General features: G+C 32.7%; 2 protein-coding genes across 8 annotated transcripts in view; one reads left to right on the top strand and one right to left on the bottom strand.

Annotated features, from left to right (window-relative positions):
• Positions 1 to 811: 811 nt before the first annotated feature.
• On the top strand, positions 812 to 16,133 carry LOC107225764 (serine/threonine-protein kinase Pak). 5 transcript variants are annotated; one of them, XM_046737760.1, is made up of 12 exons: positions 812 to 960; positions 1,205 to 1,355; positions 3,650 to 3,768; positions 4,619 to 4,814; positions 5,192 to 5,203; positions 5,853 to 6,021; positions 6,314 to 6,440; positions 6,752 to 6,869; positions 7,015 to 7,295; positions 7,900 to 8,395; positions 9,062 to 9,280; positions 11,534 to 16,133. In XM_046737760.1, exons 3-12 carry the CDS (start codon positions 3,713 to 3,715, stop codon positions 11,615 to 11,617), a joined length of 1,758 nt encoding a protein of 585 aa, XP_046593716.1. In that variant the 5' UTR covers positions 812 to 960; positions 1,205 to 1,355; positions 3,650 to 3,712; the 3' UTR covers positions 11,618 to 16,133. The 5 variants fall into 5 exon arrangements, with proteins under 5 accessions (XP_046593716.1, XP_015521817.1, XP_046593717.1 ...); XM_015666331.2 differs by having other exon boundaries at positions 812 to 1,128; XM_046737761.1 differs by lacking the exon at positions 1,205 to 1,355.
• Positions 15,212 to 18,566, bottom strand: part of LOC107225760 (methionine-R-sulfoxide reductase B1) — a 9,330-nt gene continuing 5,975 nt past the window's right edge. For 2 of the 3 annotated variants that reach the window (XM_015666325.2, XM_015666327.2), the window contains exon 4: positions 15,212 to 16,567. In XM_015666325.2, the coding sequence (XP_015521811.1) occupies positions 16,377 to 16,567 (191 nt within the window). In that variant the 3' untranslated portion in view covers positions 15,212 to 16,376. The remainder of the gene's footprint in view (positions 16,568 to 18,566) is intronic. The other variant, XM_015666326.2, reaches the window with a different exon arrangement.

The following is an 18,566-nucleotide window of genomic DNA, read 5'->3' as shown; positions in this document are numbered from 1 at the left end:
TGCAGGGGGCTGAGCAAGTGGTTGCCAACAGTGTTCCCAACCGTCACATAATTGTAGTAGATGTCACATAAATATGAACTTCGTACTATGTAACATAGAACTTTCATTATGTGACGGAAATCTACTATAATTTGGAAATTTGTATAAAAAGAAGTTTTTTTTTGTAATACAAAAACTGGCGGACAAAATTCTTTAATACTTTTCGAAAAAAAAAGATTTTTAATACTTTTCAAAAGAAACGTATTCAAATCTTTTCGCGCTAGGCAAAAAATTGTCAGCGCCATTCACCATAATGTGGTTTTTAATTTTAACCACATTATTACGGAGGGCGCTGACATGCACGGTTCGGGCTCAGGCGCGTTGGTGTTGATTTGAGCGCCCCGTTTCCCGCTTCCCGCCAGTTCCTGCCGTCATTCCATATTCCGTGATTTTATTGCATTATTAACATTTTCAAAAAAGTACTATAATTTTTTTTTCGGTACTATAATGCTACGGCCCTGGTCACATAGCCCCCCACGGACGAGTTGGGAACACTGCCGCTCCCAGTGCTGTCAGCAATCTTTTAGCTTTTTTGCCCTGCCGGGTTCGTGAGTAGCTCTGCCTCTGTCCTAAAGAGTTTTTAACGCCGTCAGCTAATTTTAGAACGTACTATCATTTATTTCTCGTTTCAGTGCAATTTGAATCAGTCTTTCATCCTTTTCAAAGTTTTGGCTCGAGGCTACCAGTTGTGGACACCTAACGTAACGAATACGACCGTGGTGGCACGGTAGTAGCCTGTAGTTGCCTTTCTCACTTTCGTGTTTGAATGCGTATGGTCTGTGGCGATGGCGGGCGGTGATTCAGGCCCTTGTCTGAAGTGAAAGGATTTTTAAAAAATCGAAATATTAAGTAGAATGAATTGTCGTTGATCACTTTAAGTCATACAGGCACGCGACTAACGCCGGTCAAGAGGTTTGCACGGTATAAATCGTCCGCAATACGTCAAGTACATGAAAAAATCGTGGTTCCTTTTTATTGTGAGCTGGTACAGATGCGTGGTGATCAGATCGCTCGTCGTGTGTGATTCACGCTTTAGGGGCTCCCGGATGGCCAATATCCATTCTCTTCTTTCCTGCACTTCAAATATCGGTCCGTCTGCAACGAACTTGACATTTCCTCCTCATCCCACGGCTAAAACATACCTTCTTTTTTTTTGATCTTTCAGCTGTATTTTCCAAACGGCCGGTGGAATTATGTTTCAAATGCTCTGTTCTGTCACAATTAGTGCAGTGTCGGGCATGCTTTTCATCAACTAGATCTTTGACTATCCTCGACTGTGATACACTTAAGGCTGCTGAAGGTTCAAATAATAAATGGTAAACCTGTAACGCTGAATTCGTACATACATATGTATTTTTTTGTCTAATCTAAACCAAAGAGAACTCTAGTTAATACCCTATAAACTTGTAGTGTTGGAACAAAATTTGTCTATTATAACTGTGAATAATCTACATTTGTAAGTCAACGTTTTATTCATATTCGTTACATGTACTCATTGTTGTTCCTCGTACTTGCTCTCAACATGTCTCTTATCAATTATTTGAAACTGAACATAGCTGTAAACATTTTCCTGCCTTTTAATACCGTTCAAAATTTTATTGACTTAATAGTTGTCTTGCAGTAATATTTTATTGCTTCTCAATGATACATGTGATTTTGCACTCAATCTTCCATATTAATGGCTATTCTTACTACGGAACAAATCTACATGGATCACTCTGAGCACTCCAAATGTGTGTACGTCCTAAATTTATCACTGAGCTTGAATTAGGTTTGGTCTTTGTTATACTGTCACTTTTGTTTTGATCAATTTTTATATTCCATTGCTATCCTAAGCCAAAACACACATGTAAGAAAAATCATACTGCGGGTGTTTCTCGCCTTTGGATGGTCGTAAATTAATATAACAAAAAGTCTGTTAGGTACAAGATTTCTGTATGAAAATGCAATACAGTTTTTTATTCATAGTTTGAAATCTTTAGTAAACTTTGTGGATAGTTTGCCAGCTCTTGTCTCATTAACCTTGAAACAATGAAGATAAATATCATCACTTAGTGCAGAGAACTTGAAAATAAAATCCAGTAACAAACAAGTAGCTTTATCGCTGTCGATAATTTCGACTTGTTTATTCATGAAACTGAAACCTGACTGCCCAACATTAATAAGTTTTAGTCATTTGGATACACGACTATTTGCAATAAAAAGAAAAATTGGAAAAGTACAGAACTTAATACGTGCAGATGAGAATGTAACTACTTTTTTGATTAGCTTATACGGAAATAAGTCTGAAACAAGTTGATTCGCATTGTTATTATACTCATCTATTTAATCTGTGCCAGAAATTTCCGCGAAAGATGCAAATGAATGTAACTGCAATGTTGAATAATGGAACTACAGTAGAGCAATGATTTGTTCAAACTCATGAAATATATTTATTTAAAATCGTTCAACATGTTTACAATAGATTTTTATTTCACCACGAGACAAAATTGACGATTCTCCTTTGTTTTACAACGTAAGCTCATTTATAATAACATGTAAAAATCAATGACGTGTCTCATTGTTACGCGATTGAAGTACACAACGTTATCATAGTGAAAAATTAGGTAAAAATTCATTATTTTCTTATTTTAGAATGATGGTCAAGAAAGTAAGATTTCAAAATATGAGTATGTCTTGGATCATAACAGTTCACTGAATTTGAAACAATGCCAAATTCGTGAAAAAAAAGATTTTTTCTCAGCATAAATCGTTACGATAACGTTATTAACTTCTACATGATTCATTTTTGCATGACTTTTCAAATGAGTGAACTAAACGTGGAATCAGAAATTGTGATTCGGATAATCCCTAATATGTACAATTGATATTTAGATAACTGACGTTTTACTTTAAGATTACATCAAAAATCAGACCCACTTAAGTTATAAAGCTGAAGTTAATAATGTCAACGTAATGAAATATTAAGAAAAAAATCATTATTGCACAATTTTAAAACGACTGTCAAGAAGTTGGCTCTGCAAAATATGAGTATATTTTATTTATCGTGGTTTACTAAATTTCAGACATTCCTAAAGGTGTGAAGTAACGATTTTTCCTCAACATGTATTGTTACAGTATGGTTACTAACTTCATCCATACCTTAAGTTACTACTTGATCTCGTATTTCCATCGAATATCATGAGTTTTAATCTTTATATTAGATAGTAGTATATGCATACAAAGTTCAAGTTCGTAACACTGAAATATTTTTTTTTTTTCAATTGATATTTTGCCAAATCCGAATTGTAAGAAATGCATTAAACGGTAAATTAAGGCTTTGTCAGAGCAGAGTTTACTCACTTTGCCATTAGAACCCTGACAATCTTGTTCGAAAATTGTTACATAATGATTTGTTTTTATAGGTTTTTCGAGCCATATTAAATTTCAACATCGCAGATACATTCGGCTGAAAAGTTACAGTACAATATGATATGAGCACATTAATAATTAGATGGTTTCAAATTACTTCAATGTTTTTAAAAGTTTTTGAAACATTTTGAACTAATTAATGATTTAAGTGTAAAAAACGATGACCTACGTTTAATAACTATTACATTATGTTCACTAGTGAATAAGTGGAAGCTCAGCTATAAAGGAAAGGTAAAGAAAACTAAACACCACGAAGAGCATAATGTCAGATGAAGAAGACAAACCTCCGGCACCACCGGTTCGCCTCACCTCAAACAGGTACTGTTACAACACTAAATTTAATGTTTCAAATATTGAATTACCATGTGATCCTTGTTATCACTTTATATATTCAAGGTTTTACATGCAATGAAATTAAAGTTCGTAATGTAAACATAATGATGGATTTTCAAGAAGAATCGTTGTTTCGTGCAGGGTTAGCTGAACTATCACAAACCCTAATAAAGCCAAACATACTCATACTTTGATAACTTTAATGCTGTTACATGCAGTGTTCGGATCTGGCATTAAAGATTTTATTGAAGTCAGTAAATAATCAAATCTTTCATTCAACGATCATAGCTGTTATATTAGCTGCAAATTTGGTTCATGGTCTTTTCTTTGCAATATGCGGAGTCCCTTGCCCCCTAAAAATAGAGGAACAACCACTAAACTTGTAACTGCTAAATATAAAAGCCCTCCCATTCAGGAACCACTCTATAATATATGTTCAGAGACCAAAGTCATTAAAAATATTCTCTTTCAAGTTTTCACACACACGTCATCTTACAAGTTTCACATATATGTACATGCTTATAGGGTATAGGAATCAGCTCAGCAGGTGTAATTAGATTATTATGTTCACGATATGAAACCGGACAACTATATTATATCATAGTATATTATTTTATGATACGTTTGAATGACGAATATGTACCAGATTTTGTTACATAATAAATAATAGAAGCTTCATCCCCCCTTAAATCAGAATTTACAGTCAAAATCAGTATTCCACAGAATTAATATGAATATGATTTAAATAATGTAACAATCATAATAACCATTAATTTACATCCCTATTTGATTATAGAAAATGATATATTTATCAATAAAATCTCTTTCATTATAGAGGTGAGTCAACGCCTAATTTGCCTGTTGACATGCGTCCTTTGCCTAAAGAACCGGACTCGGATGAGCGTAAGAAAAAAACTTTGAAAGGCAAGATGAAGGTGAAGGATGGCAAAGACAAGCCGAACATAAGTTATCCAACTAATTTTGAACATACGGTACATGTTGGATTCGATGCTGTTACCGGCGAATTTACGGTAAGCGCAATAAAAATTTTGCAATTTATTATTACAATTAACAATGCACTCGCTTTTCGCTTTGCTATTGGTTTGTTGGTATGGAACATCTAAATAAATCACATACAGTAATTAATATGGGTTCAAAATCTTTTACTATTCACTTTTTAATTCTCCTTATTATGATCGACATAGAAACGGTTTACCATTAGTTTTGAAAAAATCATATATTTATCTAGATCTTTCCATACAAACCGACCAAGTTAAAGTTATAAAACACAGTGTTCACATATGTTATGAACAGTGTGGCGTTGTGGTCGGTAATTGGTATGGTGCTTCTTATGTCTATTTTTTTTTCTTTCACGTAAAAGACTAACGCAACACATATTTTTTTCAAGCTGCCGTTGAAAGTAAGTAAATTGAATTGACCACAGATTTAGCTCATCTATACCTGAATCACTGCCTTATGTGTTTTGGTTACTGTACAATTTGTTTTTGTTGCAGTCTATAAAACCCAAATTTTTATTTTTTTTTATTTCTCCTGAATTCAAATCTAGCCTAGCAGCTTTTGTAGATTCTTACTTGTGTGGAAGCTTTAGTCATTGTGGCTTACAGGTTCTTAACTTATTTCACCTTCTGAAGTAAAGTAATTATTGTCATATTATTGAAACGTAGCATGTTGGTGACTTTTCATAAAATCAAGTTTTAAGTTTTTACAATAATGTCGAGCATACTGTACATAAAAATTTATCATCAAAATAAATATTGCTCCATAAATTCAGACATAAGAAACTATAGTAACTGTGCATCCAAGGAACGTTTCCGCCGAAATTTATTAAATTTTTGCTCGCAATTTTCTACTCTAAACAGTTGAACACATATTACCCTCAAATTTCAAGTATCTAATAGAATTTTCGTAGTGAAAGAAATATATCATAATAGATGTTCAGGTAAGTGAGGGTGACAATACAGTTTAGCGTTGTAGCAAACTATTTGTCTAGTTGTAGTCAGACTTTAATTGATGTCAACTCTGAGTACAATGGACTGTTTTTTTCACAGGGGATGCCGGAAGCATGGGCTAGGCTACTGATGTCTAGCAACATCAGTAAGCAGGAGCAAAAGAAAAATCCCCAAGCAGTACTGGATGTCTTGAATTGGTATGATAATAGTAGCAAAGAAGCAAAGGGCTCAAAGTATATGACTACTACTAAAATGGTTGGGGTTGTCGGTGAGTTGAGTATTTTATTTGAATCAAACTATGCTAACGTAATTGAAACTATTTTGAATCATTATTCGATTTTAAATAGTATTTTTCAAATTTTCTATTGCTGTGTAGTGATAAACCCTTGGTTTTCTCATTGAAATGTCATTCCTCAGCAATATTACTTCGTTGTAATTGATAAGTGGTAATATTTTCCAATTCAAGTAGAATGTTACGTATATTACACACTTCTTTCTTCATTACATCTGTCCTCTGTCACAAAAACCACAGCTTAATTGTACTTTAACATTTGGCATAGCGCCGATTGAACGGGCCAGCAGTCCGCGAAGTCTGGGCATGGGAACTGGTATCAACATTGGAACCGTTCGTGGTCAGGCCATGTCCCAAGCTTCCGGGAGTTCCCATTCACAACATTCACTAAGCAGGTAGGGATATTTTCTTCATTTTTACTATATACTAAATTTTCAAATACAAATTTAAAAACAATTCACTCTATTTTGTTATCAATATGTGATAGTCTCAATATTTATCCATGCATAACTATCAAACAACTTTTTTCTTAATAACTACAATTTTTAGCGAACATAACACTGATATAGCTAAATCTATAACTTTATAGCAAGAATAAATTGAATTAATACTTGTAGCCACAATTTGGATGCACGATGTGTAAAATTACAAATTAAACCTTATGGAATTTGAAGTAAACTCTTTATTCATCTAAACCAATATTTAGGGTGAGCAGTAGCAGTCCAAGCAGTACTCCAACAGATGCTTGTGCAACCAGTTCAGAACAAGAAGATGAACCACCTCCTCCACCGATTACCGCCAGACCGGAGCGTACCAAATCTATTGTAAGTAAAAATGTTTGGCATACTAAAGTACTTTATTTAGTAATTATCAAATGAAGAATTTTTTTTGGAATGTATGTTTCAAATTTATATTTAAGCAAGCATCCAATAACAATGTATTATCGTTGTTCGTGGTTTTGTATTCTAGTATACCAAACCAATTGAAGAAGAACCACCTTTGCCACTACCAACATCATTGGGGTCCCCTCAGCGAAATGGAACGCAGCAACAGCAACCATCAGGACTCGATAGAAATAAAAACCAGGCTACACCCACACCGACGACTACTGACCAATCAAGACCCACGCAAAGTGATAAAGCCAGAAAAAAGAAAATGTCTGATGACGAAATATTGGAGAAACTTAGAACCATTGTCAGCGTTGGAGATCCAAATAGAAAATATACAAAGATGGAAAAAATCGGGCAAGGGTAAGTATTAACTGTTTATAGGGAATTCCCCCAATTACAACCACAACTTGCAAATACGAAGAAAGAAATTTGCCTGTAATAGTTGGAAGCAAGAGCAAAATTAACAATTCGAAATTTTCCCAATCAGGGGTTGTAAAGACCTACAATTTAGAGATACTCATAACTAGATACACACAAATGTTGACAGTAAGGTCCCTTATTGGCATTGGGAAGTCGTGCGGATAGCTAGTAGAATTTCTTTTACATTACGTGTTATGTATTTTATCAGTTTCAAATAATCATTTTTGAAGAAAAAAAGTATATGTATTTCAAACTAGAAGGCTGAGATCTTCAAAAGCTTTGTTCCGAACACCTTATCCATATGTATAAGAAACGTGTCTTTTATTTGGGAACAAACCTCTGGTGAATTCGTCAAATAGAGACGAAGTTAGAGAGACGTAGACCTAGAAATTTTTTCACAAGGACTAGTGTGTTCTAATACGAATATACTGGACAGTACTTTCACTCAGATACATATGGCATGGCAGTCGGTTGTTAAATAATAAATCTTATTAAATTTAGAGGATGTATAAAACTAACATTAACAAATCAATTTTTTGTATAGTGCTTCAGGAACAGTGTATACGGCGATTGAGACCTCCACGGGAATGGAAGTGGCGATAAAACAGATGAACCTCTCACAACAGCCGAAGAAAGAGCTGATAATAAATGAAATTCTTGTCATGCGGGAGAACAAGCACGCCAACGTTGTTAATTATTTGGACAGTTACTTAGTTGGTGAAGAACTATGGGTGGTTATGGAATATTTACCTGGTGGTAGTTTAACCGATGTTGTAACTGAAACGTGTATGGATGAAGGACAAATAGCTGCGGTGTGTAGAGAAGTGCTTCAAGCTCTCGAATTTCTGCATTGCAACCAAGTGATACACAGGGATATCAAGTCGGACAATATTTTGCTGGGATTAGATGGAGGTGTCAAGCTTACAGACTTTGGCTTCTGCGCTCAGATTTCACCCGAACAGAGTAAGAGAACCACAATGGTCGGCACTCCATATTGGATGGCACCTGAAGTAGTAACGCGCAAACAATATGGCCCTAAGGTATTTATTAATACGAAAGTCATTAACTTTGAATTCAATCCTATATGTGAACTTTTATTTTAATTGAGCATCATTTTGTTTTATAAACTTTGTCACATTGGGCAGTTTTGAAAAGTGTATACTCAGCCAATCTGTACAAAATATTTATTTCCACCAAGAGAATTTATTATCATCAAGTTGTATATGATATTGTTATCGTGTACGAGAAGTGATGAAAAATCTGTCCTTTTTTTTTGTTTAAATAGAATCACTTCTGTTCAATGACCCTACAAGATATAACAATGGCATTCCCTATTTCGGGTCGATGTATTTTGGATTTGTAGAGAGATTTGTATCGTTTATCCCACACCACCATCATTACACTATACAGGACTCAAGCCTGAGTTTTAAATAAATTTTCATTACAATTTACCAACGATTTCAAAACAATAATCTAAACTGAAATTACATTTAGACAAGGTTCCAACGGATCTTATTAAATTCTAGTACGACTATATATAAATTCATACTACGCATATATTCATTTGTATGATTATTTCTAACTTATTAACGATTTGTTGATATTGAACCTCTCAAGTTTTTCTTTTAAAGATAAATGTATTATTATTGTTTCCCACGTAACTTGTATTGTATGTAAAATATATGCAAATTACAATTAAATTTCAGGTGGATATATGGTCACTGGGTATAATGGCTATCGAAATGATTGAAGGAGAACCACCGTATTTAAATGAAAACCCTCTGAGAGCCCTATATTTGATAGCAACTAATGGTAAACCAGAAATTAAGGAAAAAGAAAAACTGTCTGGGATATTCCAAGACTTCTTAGACCAATGTCTTGAAGTTGAAGTCGAAAAACGTTCCTCGGCCTCGGAGCTTCTAAAGGTTTGATTATTGCTTATTTACGTATCGTATTGTTGCAAACATAAGTCGATGTTTTCTGTCATCGACAGTACCCGCACAAAATCGTTCTCATCTTATATGCGAATCCGTCATGTGCGCGGGTAACTAAAAACAACAACTTGGAGTGCTGTCCCAGAATTGGGGGTCGTTTTATATGCGGGGTGGGCTTATACTCGGAACAACAGGGTTTATAACATTTGGTTTCATAGACGAACACTAGAGCAGTTTACCTATAATGTTCATGGCGGTGAAATGCGGCGACATCTCTAGTTCGGATAGTAGTGTTTCAGATTAGGAAAATATTTATTTTTTATTTTGCTTGAACAAAGTATGTATGTTACTGAGTACAGCAATATAATGGATGAAGTCCTCAAAGTATAGGATTTTCGGCTCATTTCTAAAACGTGACTTTTTCCCATTTAAATAATGTGCAAAAGGAAGGATACAAATTCCAATTTCTTCGCAGAATTAGTATGGTTTGACACTCACCACATTTTAATACAAATTACAATACGTTTGTTCTTGTCGATCTTGGAAGATCGGCTTTGGCCGCTATTTTGAGCAAAACAAGACTATTATCTTTTATGAAGATATTCTAATTATCTGCACGATCATAATCATACTCACGATTATTTTGGGAAATCCCGCAACGAAACTTTAATATGTATGTTTTTTTAAATATTACTTGAATGGTAAAATTCACATGCTGTGAGGTATAACTTCAGTTAAAAATGTTTCGAAAAGATTTTTGGACAAGAAAAACTGTTCTTTAGACCTTTTTCTAACAAAATAATAATATTGCATATCCTAGTTTGAAACAGTCTACTGGCTACCCAGCAGTTTATCAGCTGCAATCATTAATTAACGAGTGAAAAGTCATCCGTCAATGCCTGAATGATTGAGTATGGTGTCCAGCGACAGGGAATTTCTGGAAAACCCGAAATTATACAGGAACTTGAAAGTGTCCTTGAAAATGTCGTAAATGTACAGGAATTTCATGTAGCAATCGGCAATTGTGTCATCAAATTAAACTTGCGTAAAATTTTGTCCTAAGTCTAATAATGGGAGCCCTTACTCAACTTATTTTACATTAAAAACATATCTTCGAAATATTATATAATAACTCATCTAGTTATATTATTAATAAATGTAAGCCATGTAGGAGTTTATTCTTTTTTCCCGTTAATTTTGTCACCACATCTTATATGCGTACAACTGCCATAGATACATTTCTTAAGCAGGCATATGGATGCTTTACCCTTTTTTTTTCGCAAATCCAAGTGATACGGAAATTTATGTTCATTGACGAGCATATTATTTACAATAATTATCATGCGTGTTTAAAGATTACTATTTAGAACAACTGTTATTTAGTAGTTATGCAGCGGTGGAGGTATTGTGTTGAGTTCATAGAATACCACTGTGCTAAAATTGACCAATTAACTTGAATGAAAGCAATTGATGGCAGCTGCCAGCCTGTAATGATCTTGTTGCTTCTTTGGAATTTTTCGACAGCTTTATACCTACATTTTGTCAAATGTAAAATGATCGGGTTTCTAGCTCATACACATTCAGCTTTCAAGAAAATTTAACACATTGAGATAAGGATTATTATCATTTTAACAGTGAAAATATCTTTTTTTTTACTGAGAGCTGCAAGCTTGCCTAAAATACTATACGCTAAACAGTACGCACTAGTGAGAAAATGTTGACATGCTCATGATACTTCTTGCACAAGATGCTAGGTCATCTTCAGTGAACTACTACCATATGACTATTATTTTCCCGACATTTGTGTTACTTCCTCATTGGTTCACATACTGATAGATAACCACTGCCACTTAATTCGATGTGGAATGATTGAAGTAGTCGTAATGAACAATGGATTGAATGTATCTTCAGAATTATTATAAAAAGACAATTAATTCACCTAGAGGTCGAATTATATATATTGTTGAAGAAGTTGAATTCAAGTGAATTTGGTTTCAGAAGATTTATATTGTTAAGAATTAGATGAAGGTGCAATCGACTTGATGAGGTATGGAATAAGAAATAAGAATATGAGAATTGTGAAGGAGTTGAAAGAGTGCGGAAGCTACATTGAAATGACAATGTATCGTGTGACTTTGAAAGGATAGTTGTAGTATAAGCATCAAAAGCCAGCTATAGACTTACATTATCAGGAATAGGTATTAATTGAAGGAAATAGTTATGAATTTTTCATTTTATTTTCAGCATCCTTTCCTGAAGTTGGCAAGGCCCTTGGCGTCATTGACACCGTTAATTATGGCAGCAAAAGAGGCAGCTAAAGGTCACTGAGTGAATAAGTGAAAGTGTTACAACTGGACATTCGAAACAATTGAAATAAGGACGAAACGGCCTCAGAGAAGATTTAAAGAAAAAATTTTTTTAAATTAAACACCCTCCCAAAACGGTAACGGCACAATAATTGAATAATATAATATTAATAAATAACGTATACATATAGCTAGGTAGAACGTATTTGATACTCTGTACAGTATCGAGTATTGATTCGGATTTTTCAAAATATTCCACTTTTAACACTAAAGATCAATAAAGTTAATGAGAACCAAAAACGTGACAAATGATGCAAAGCTTGCTGTATGCAATAAATATTCCAGCAAGTGAAGCTTGATGTTTTGATGTCATCTTCAAAACCGAGATCAGAAAATTACTAATCGAATTGAACATTTCCGTCAGTGTTTGAAATAAATTATTCGTGTCACAAGAAGAGAAAAGAGAAAAAATCGATACGCTCCAGTAGAAATAAAAATAAGCTGGTTTAGTACAGGTTCAACATGGTTTGCACGCAGAGCAAGGCCAAATAATCTATATTAATAAAGCAAAATTAAGTGTCAGTTATTTTTCAATGATATAAAGTTTCAAACTAGTATTATTTTTCACTTCAAAGTTCGAGCTAATTCAGCTAGGAAAATCTGTTACTTGTAGTAAACCTTGTTGATACTATGAGTAATCCTAAATTAATATAGTGTACCTGTACAAAGTGAAGCATTAGTGATTTTACAGTGAAATTGGCCACTTGTAAACTTGTGTAGGTATGCTGTTTGCCGCAAGAGTAAAAAGAGAAAATGCGTAACTAGCTCATTTTACTCTAAAAGCATGAATGCTTAGCGTTGTACATAATGAATAGTAAATGCATAGGCATGGTAGCCTGAATTGCTGTTTGGTAACAAAAAAAAAAAAAAATTGTAATGAAAAAAGTGGTCTTCGCATTGGACTTATATTTTTCAAGCAAGGTGTACGAAGTGAAATGAATGAGATGATTCATGATTTTTTTTTAACTTTGCATAAAAGGCAGTCTAGTAGTTTTTATTTTTGTTTTCCTCGTATTTTTCTAGCATTTATTATTTTTGTTATACTAATGCAACTGTGAAAATAGTTACATACATTATAAATCAACTTCCTTGAAAAAAATTACAATTATTTCATCATTTTTTATGAATCATTGGCACATGTACATACCGTAGTTACATAATTTTCATGCTAATATGAAACATAAATCGATAATAACGGGAAAAGTTGCTAATTTGCGGAGGTGATACTCGTAGCAGCACTATCAAGGCACGTTAGGACATCAGTTGCAGCTTTCTAATATGTCTCTGTAAATATTTTTTGTTATCCATTTTTAATGTCGCAGTTTTACCCAATAAATCGTAATTCAAGCTATAAATGTATACAGAACAGATTTGTAGGTAAAAATGACTATGAACAGTTTTTTTGGATCAACACCGGTAGAGTCGAATTATGTTCAACGTGCCTTGCAAAAATTGACCAGTGAAAGATTGAAAATCGGTTACACGTTCGAAGAGTAGAAACATTTTTTGACACTAAAAAGTGCCTGTCATGTCATGTTTAGAGACACATACGAACCCTGTGCAAGTTTGTTCGCCATTTTGAAATTATTGTACAGGTCGAGTGATTTAAAATTGTCAAAAATGCATAGACACGGTAATACTGATCTAAGATAAGGTTTCTGCGTGAGTATATTAACAATAATTTAGTATAAGTGCAGTATGCTTGTCTATATTGTCAAAAACGATGATCATAAATGAAACCTTGACATTTAGTTTAGAATGTCTAGATTTTTAGAATTGTGTAATTTTTTTAAAACAAATTTCTGTTACACATAGAACTTTGTATTGTATAACGTAAAAGTGAAAAAAATGTGAGAGTACGATAGTTATCGAATATAATAATTAATTAACATATATTGCATACAAGGAGAATAAAACACATATATTATTACATTTTAAAGAAGCATGTAACATGTATGTAATGAATTCATCATTTCATAGAACCCTTTTTAAAAAGCCTGATTAGTTTTTTATGATTAACGTTAATGTGTAACTATGTTTAAAACAATGAGAAAGCTCAGTTTGCATCAGGCTTAAAATTCGGTTTAATTTAGATTTGGCTTGATCAATTTTGTATTGCAATTCATTACGAAATTACAACAGAACATAATCGAAAAGCATTGTAAAGAACGTACAAAGCCACTACTGCACATTCACAACTCTAAATTACGCCAAACCTTGAAGCATTGCTAGAAATAAAGTAAAGAAATAATGCACATCTAGTATTAGTGCCGCTATAAGTATAAAAAAGGAAACAGTCTACTATGACATAAAAAAATATCTTGCACTATAAGCTGAAATGAAGTCTCACATTTTCACAAGTATCTGGATATAACTAATATTTCTTTAAACTCTAGTGCTACCAAGTCATTATATGAATGGGACAAATTAAGAAATCGCTTCTTAATTTACAGGTACATTAGTACTAGTTACATGCAGTATTCAACAAAACTCCAAAATTTTCAATATGATTTAGATATTTGTGAAAATGTTAGATCTCAATACCGAATGGGGTTGATGCTTAACAACAAGATGATAATATTTTAACTAAGTATTCAGTTTTTCCCTTGACGAAAAGTTAACTATTTTGAAATTTAACCCACCAATTTTTCAATCAGGAAATAACATTGTTAATAAAATAATACGATTGTGAAAAAACTTAGCTTCTTAGAGGAGCTAAGCTTTTTCGAAATCATAAATAATAAAGTAAAGAAAAAGCAAGGATAAAGAATTATTCTAAAGTTAAGAATACCTACATTTTTGCGCCTATGTTACACTGTAACTCCTTTCACTTTATTTTAAAGGGATATAATATAAGAGTACACTTTATATGGAACATCGGAATCGTGAAATTTTGTTGAACCATCTCATACATACACACACACATACACACATATATTTTATCGTTCCATAAACCAGAATTCGTGACTTATCATTGCTATGAATTGATTATTAGCTATACTCTACATTATATGAACAGCTTATCTGTGCTTGTGCCGTATGGTGACTGATCGTACTTATTTATTATTTCGTTTTCCAATTTTCTCACCTGTAATTTAATTTATTCTCTGTATTGATAATTTCTTATCCCTGTCGTTCCTTGGTATTGCGATCCTATCCTTCGAGCTAATCATGAGATTATTACAACTTCAGTATTTTACAGATTTGTCAGGCAAATATAGAACTGACAGGTTTTGCAGGATCATCACTTTCCAGTGAAATAGTCACATTACTTGTAATCCTCAAAACATTTTTTTAAATATCTTGGTAGGTTTAAGGTACAGATTTAAAAAGGCTTAGTAAAATAAATACATTTTTCGAGACTTTAGACTGAAAAATTGTCAGACGTGTTATACGAATGGTGGAGGAGCAATGAGTTATACTAGGAGCAATCTTTTACATATTGACTTTTATTTATATGTACTTTATAAATATGAGTGTTACACCTTTAAGCTCGTTTCATATTCACATGTATTTCTTTTAAGTAGGTCATAAATTACAACTTAGACAATAGATGCATTTTATACAACCAATTTATTAATTTTTCTTGTGTTAATAACATATTTGTTACATATGACGGTGTGACTACAGATTATGGTTATATGCATAACTAATATTTGTTTGCCTAATTGAGTATATTAATCTGAATTTCATATCTTTATAAAATATTTACAATATTTGTGACTTATAATTCTTCAAATAATTTTTCTGTTCAGATTTCCAATTGCATATATATATTAAATTGTTAATCAATAACATTTCACAGAATGGTTAGTATATTTATTTATAAAAATAATTTTTAATTTCATATTTCCATTGCCATACCAAAATAATAATGATTTCTTATTAAAGAAATTTGAAAATTTTTGCATTCTATGCATTCTATTCAATAAGTTATCAAGGTCAACCGAATACATTGACATTCCCAATCTGCGTTTGACATATCTGACATATAAATTGTGCAAGATTTCAGCAATTGAAATATACATTTCGAGAAGGAGAGTTAAGCACTTGCTTACTAATCGTAGAATGTACAAAAATATAACAGTTGCAGAGGTGGGTTTGAAAACCTGGGCATTTGTTTATAAATATAATTTGTATGTAATTTTATGATGTCGGAACTAGCAGGTGAAACTAGCAGTCGAACCATTTTACCAAAGGATCAAGCGGATACATTTGAGTTGCTCGGCTGCTAGTCATCAGTGCCGTCACAACGCTACTCAACATTTTTAGACTCAAGTATGGTCAATCAAAAGAAAATATTAATCTTAAGTAGAGTGGAACAAGATATATACCCAATTTCATAATGCAAATCCTATAGGAAATTATAGACTGAAACATTGCCAGTTGATTGTCATTTAATATTAAAGACAATGAATATTCTTGTTAGTCATTCACCTGGTAAAAATTGGCGCAGCAGCTTCCTATTTACTTTAATATCAGGCCAAAAAAAAAAGAATAAGTTAGTTAAGGAACATCCTTGCTAAAAGTCAAAAAATGAATCAACATTTTATTTATCTCGTTTTGTATATGATATCAACGGAAAAGTTCTTATATTATATCTCGCAATATTGATGAACTTATTGATACTTAGTCACGTTTTTTTAATGTCATGCGAACGTCGATGGATGATGAAAGTTTTCCTATCCACCTGCAGCAACGAGCATTGGTTTCTTCACCAATTAGGAATCAGATTTTTTCTTATCACCGGCTGCATGGAAGCTGATAGAAGCAGAGTTGATGCAAAATCGTTTTCTTGTTGGTTTCGGACCGTCATTAAATACGTGGCCCAAATGTGATCCACAAGTTGAGCAGGTCACTTCAGTCCGCACCATATCTGGGTTTGCGATCAGCAGTAGTAGATTGCCACCGACTATGCGTCGTGTGTTGGTTTTGTTGTGGGTTTTCATGTTCAATGTCAAGCGGTTGTGGTTGCGGTAGGGATGTAAGGAAAAGACAGAACAATAGAGTGTGATTAAATGCAGACCTGCACCAGAGTAGAAATAGAGTTTGATGCTCGAAGATGATTTTTTTTTTTTTTTTACAAAATATGCACTGAATGTCTCCACAAATTGTTGTAATACAGCCAAACATGATGATAGTCAAAAGAGAGAATACTAAATTATACGTGTCAGTACTGGTACATTTATTTTTTGATTTTTTTACCCTAATTATGGAATTGAAAGATGGCCACATCGTAATAAATTATAAAATTCAAAATGATTTGAGTTTGGATATGTAAAAATCTCAATAATGAGAAATTCAGTTTCAATTTTCATTCATCTGCACATACCTACGATTGCAACAGTCATTGCAATTCTACATGTAATGCTGCACAATAATATGCAGAAACTTTTTTGTTTAATGCAAGAATACAGCCAGAATATGTATTCCTATGATCCGTGGTAATTCAATTATAGGAATACATTTCTTGGCCATATTCTCATACGAAGAAAAAATTTTTGGCCATTTTTGTTCGGCAATGTATGTAGAATTGCGTTGATTGCGGCATTTTCACATGAATGTCGTGTAAGCTTCGATAATAGTAAAAAAGAGTGCCATTTTACCCAGTCGGTGAAAACTGTCTCCTCTTAATAAAAATTCACATTTCAGAAGAAAGAGGTAATTTGTAAGTCAAGTTAAAGAAGCCTAAAAATCAAATTGAATTTATGAGATTCAATGAAAACCTACTGCAATACTTTGCATATATTTTAAACTTCAGAATGGACTAGCTAAAAATTATTTATACACGGCAAACAAGACATATGATAGAAACTTTATTTATTTGATATCTACAAGTTCCGGAATCATGGCAATATTTATGTTTAAGACAAAAGAATAAAACTCACTTTCTTCAGTTTTTAAATTTTACTTTATGTAAGAATAAGAATTCAGTACAATATTGATGGCTTGATCATTTAACTTTGTACTGCTGTAATATTACAGAGATCAAATCTATCATGCACATCAAAATGCTCAAAATAATCTAAAAAGCAGATAGCATGGTTACAGTAAAATATTGAGCATAAAACAAAAGTTACAGTAACAGATACTTACAATATTATAAACACTGCTTCATGATATTGCCATATTAAGAAAAGCAATGGTTAAAATTTATTTCTGTTAAACATAATGTTGCTTTGCTCAAACATCTAATACTAATAAAAATGATTAAAAATCCATCCAACATCATGTATGAAATTATTATGAGACCTATCGATAATGAATTGATTGAGTACTCAAAAAGTACGTTATTTCTTTGAAATGATCTGAAGAAATGACTGATTTCTATATCATGTGTTGCGCAATGATAGTTTTAGTTGAAAAATTCAATAATAAGTGATGTCAGTCTAGCACAATCACACTCTAAGCACTTGACATGCAGGATATTCAGGATGATCAAGGTCATGTCTATGTGATAGAGAATAGTGTATTTTTTTGAAACTACAAAATATGTGATTATTAGAAGTCAGAAGATGAAGTACCGATAGGAAAAATCTTGTAATTAGTACACATGGAATCTGATATGATCTATTAAAGTACTTGCCTAACTACCAGTTAAGTTTGATTAAACACTGTGACTTTTGACTAAAAATTTAGTTGAGTTTATGTCTTACAATTTATACTTAATACTTATAATATGGGAAACTTCGATTAAACAACTTCCCAAAAATGCTGTACATTTTAACACATATTTTATAGTTTCAAGTTTGTGTTATATCACGTTAGGAAACAGAACATGTCGTTTTTTTTTTTTATATCAACATAAAATATATACAGCACCAATATTTAAAAATTACATAAGTATAGAATAATAGAATTAAAGTAAGTAACTGGATCAATATTATGTATGTGTGTGTATATATATATAC

The sequence above is a fragment of the Neodiprion lecontei genome, chromosome 4 (assembly GCF_021901455.1).
Source record: "Neodiprion lecontei isolate iyNeoLeco1 chromosome 4, iyNeoLeco1.1, whole genome shotgun sequence".
In the NCBI taxonomy this organism is placed as follows: domain Eukaryota; kingdom Metazoa; phylum Arthropoda; class Insecta; order Hymenoptera; family Diprionidae; genus Neodiprion; species Neodiprion lecontei.
Note: the sequence above shows the minus strand (reverse complement) of the source record. Positions and strands in the feature narration are given on the sequence as shown.

Coding starts and splice junctions, on each gene's coding strand:
- LOC107225764 (XM_046737761.1), top strand. CDS start 3,713: ATGTCAGATGAAGAAGACAAACCTCCGGCACCACCGGTTCGCCTCACC. Junction 7,296..7,899: donor ATGGAAAAAATCGGGCAAGG/GTAAGTATTAAC, acceptor TTTTTTGTATAG/TGCTTCAGGAACAGTGTATA. Junction 8,396..9,061: donor GCAAACAATATGGCCCTAAG/GTATTTATTAAT, acceptor ATTAAATTTCAG/GTGGATATATGGTCACTGGG.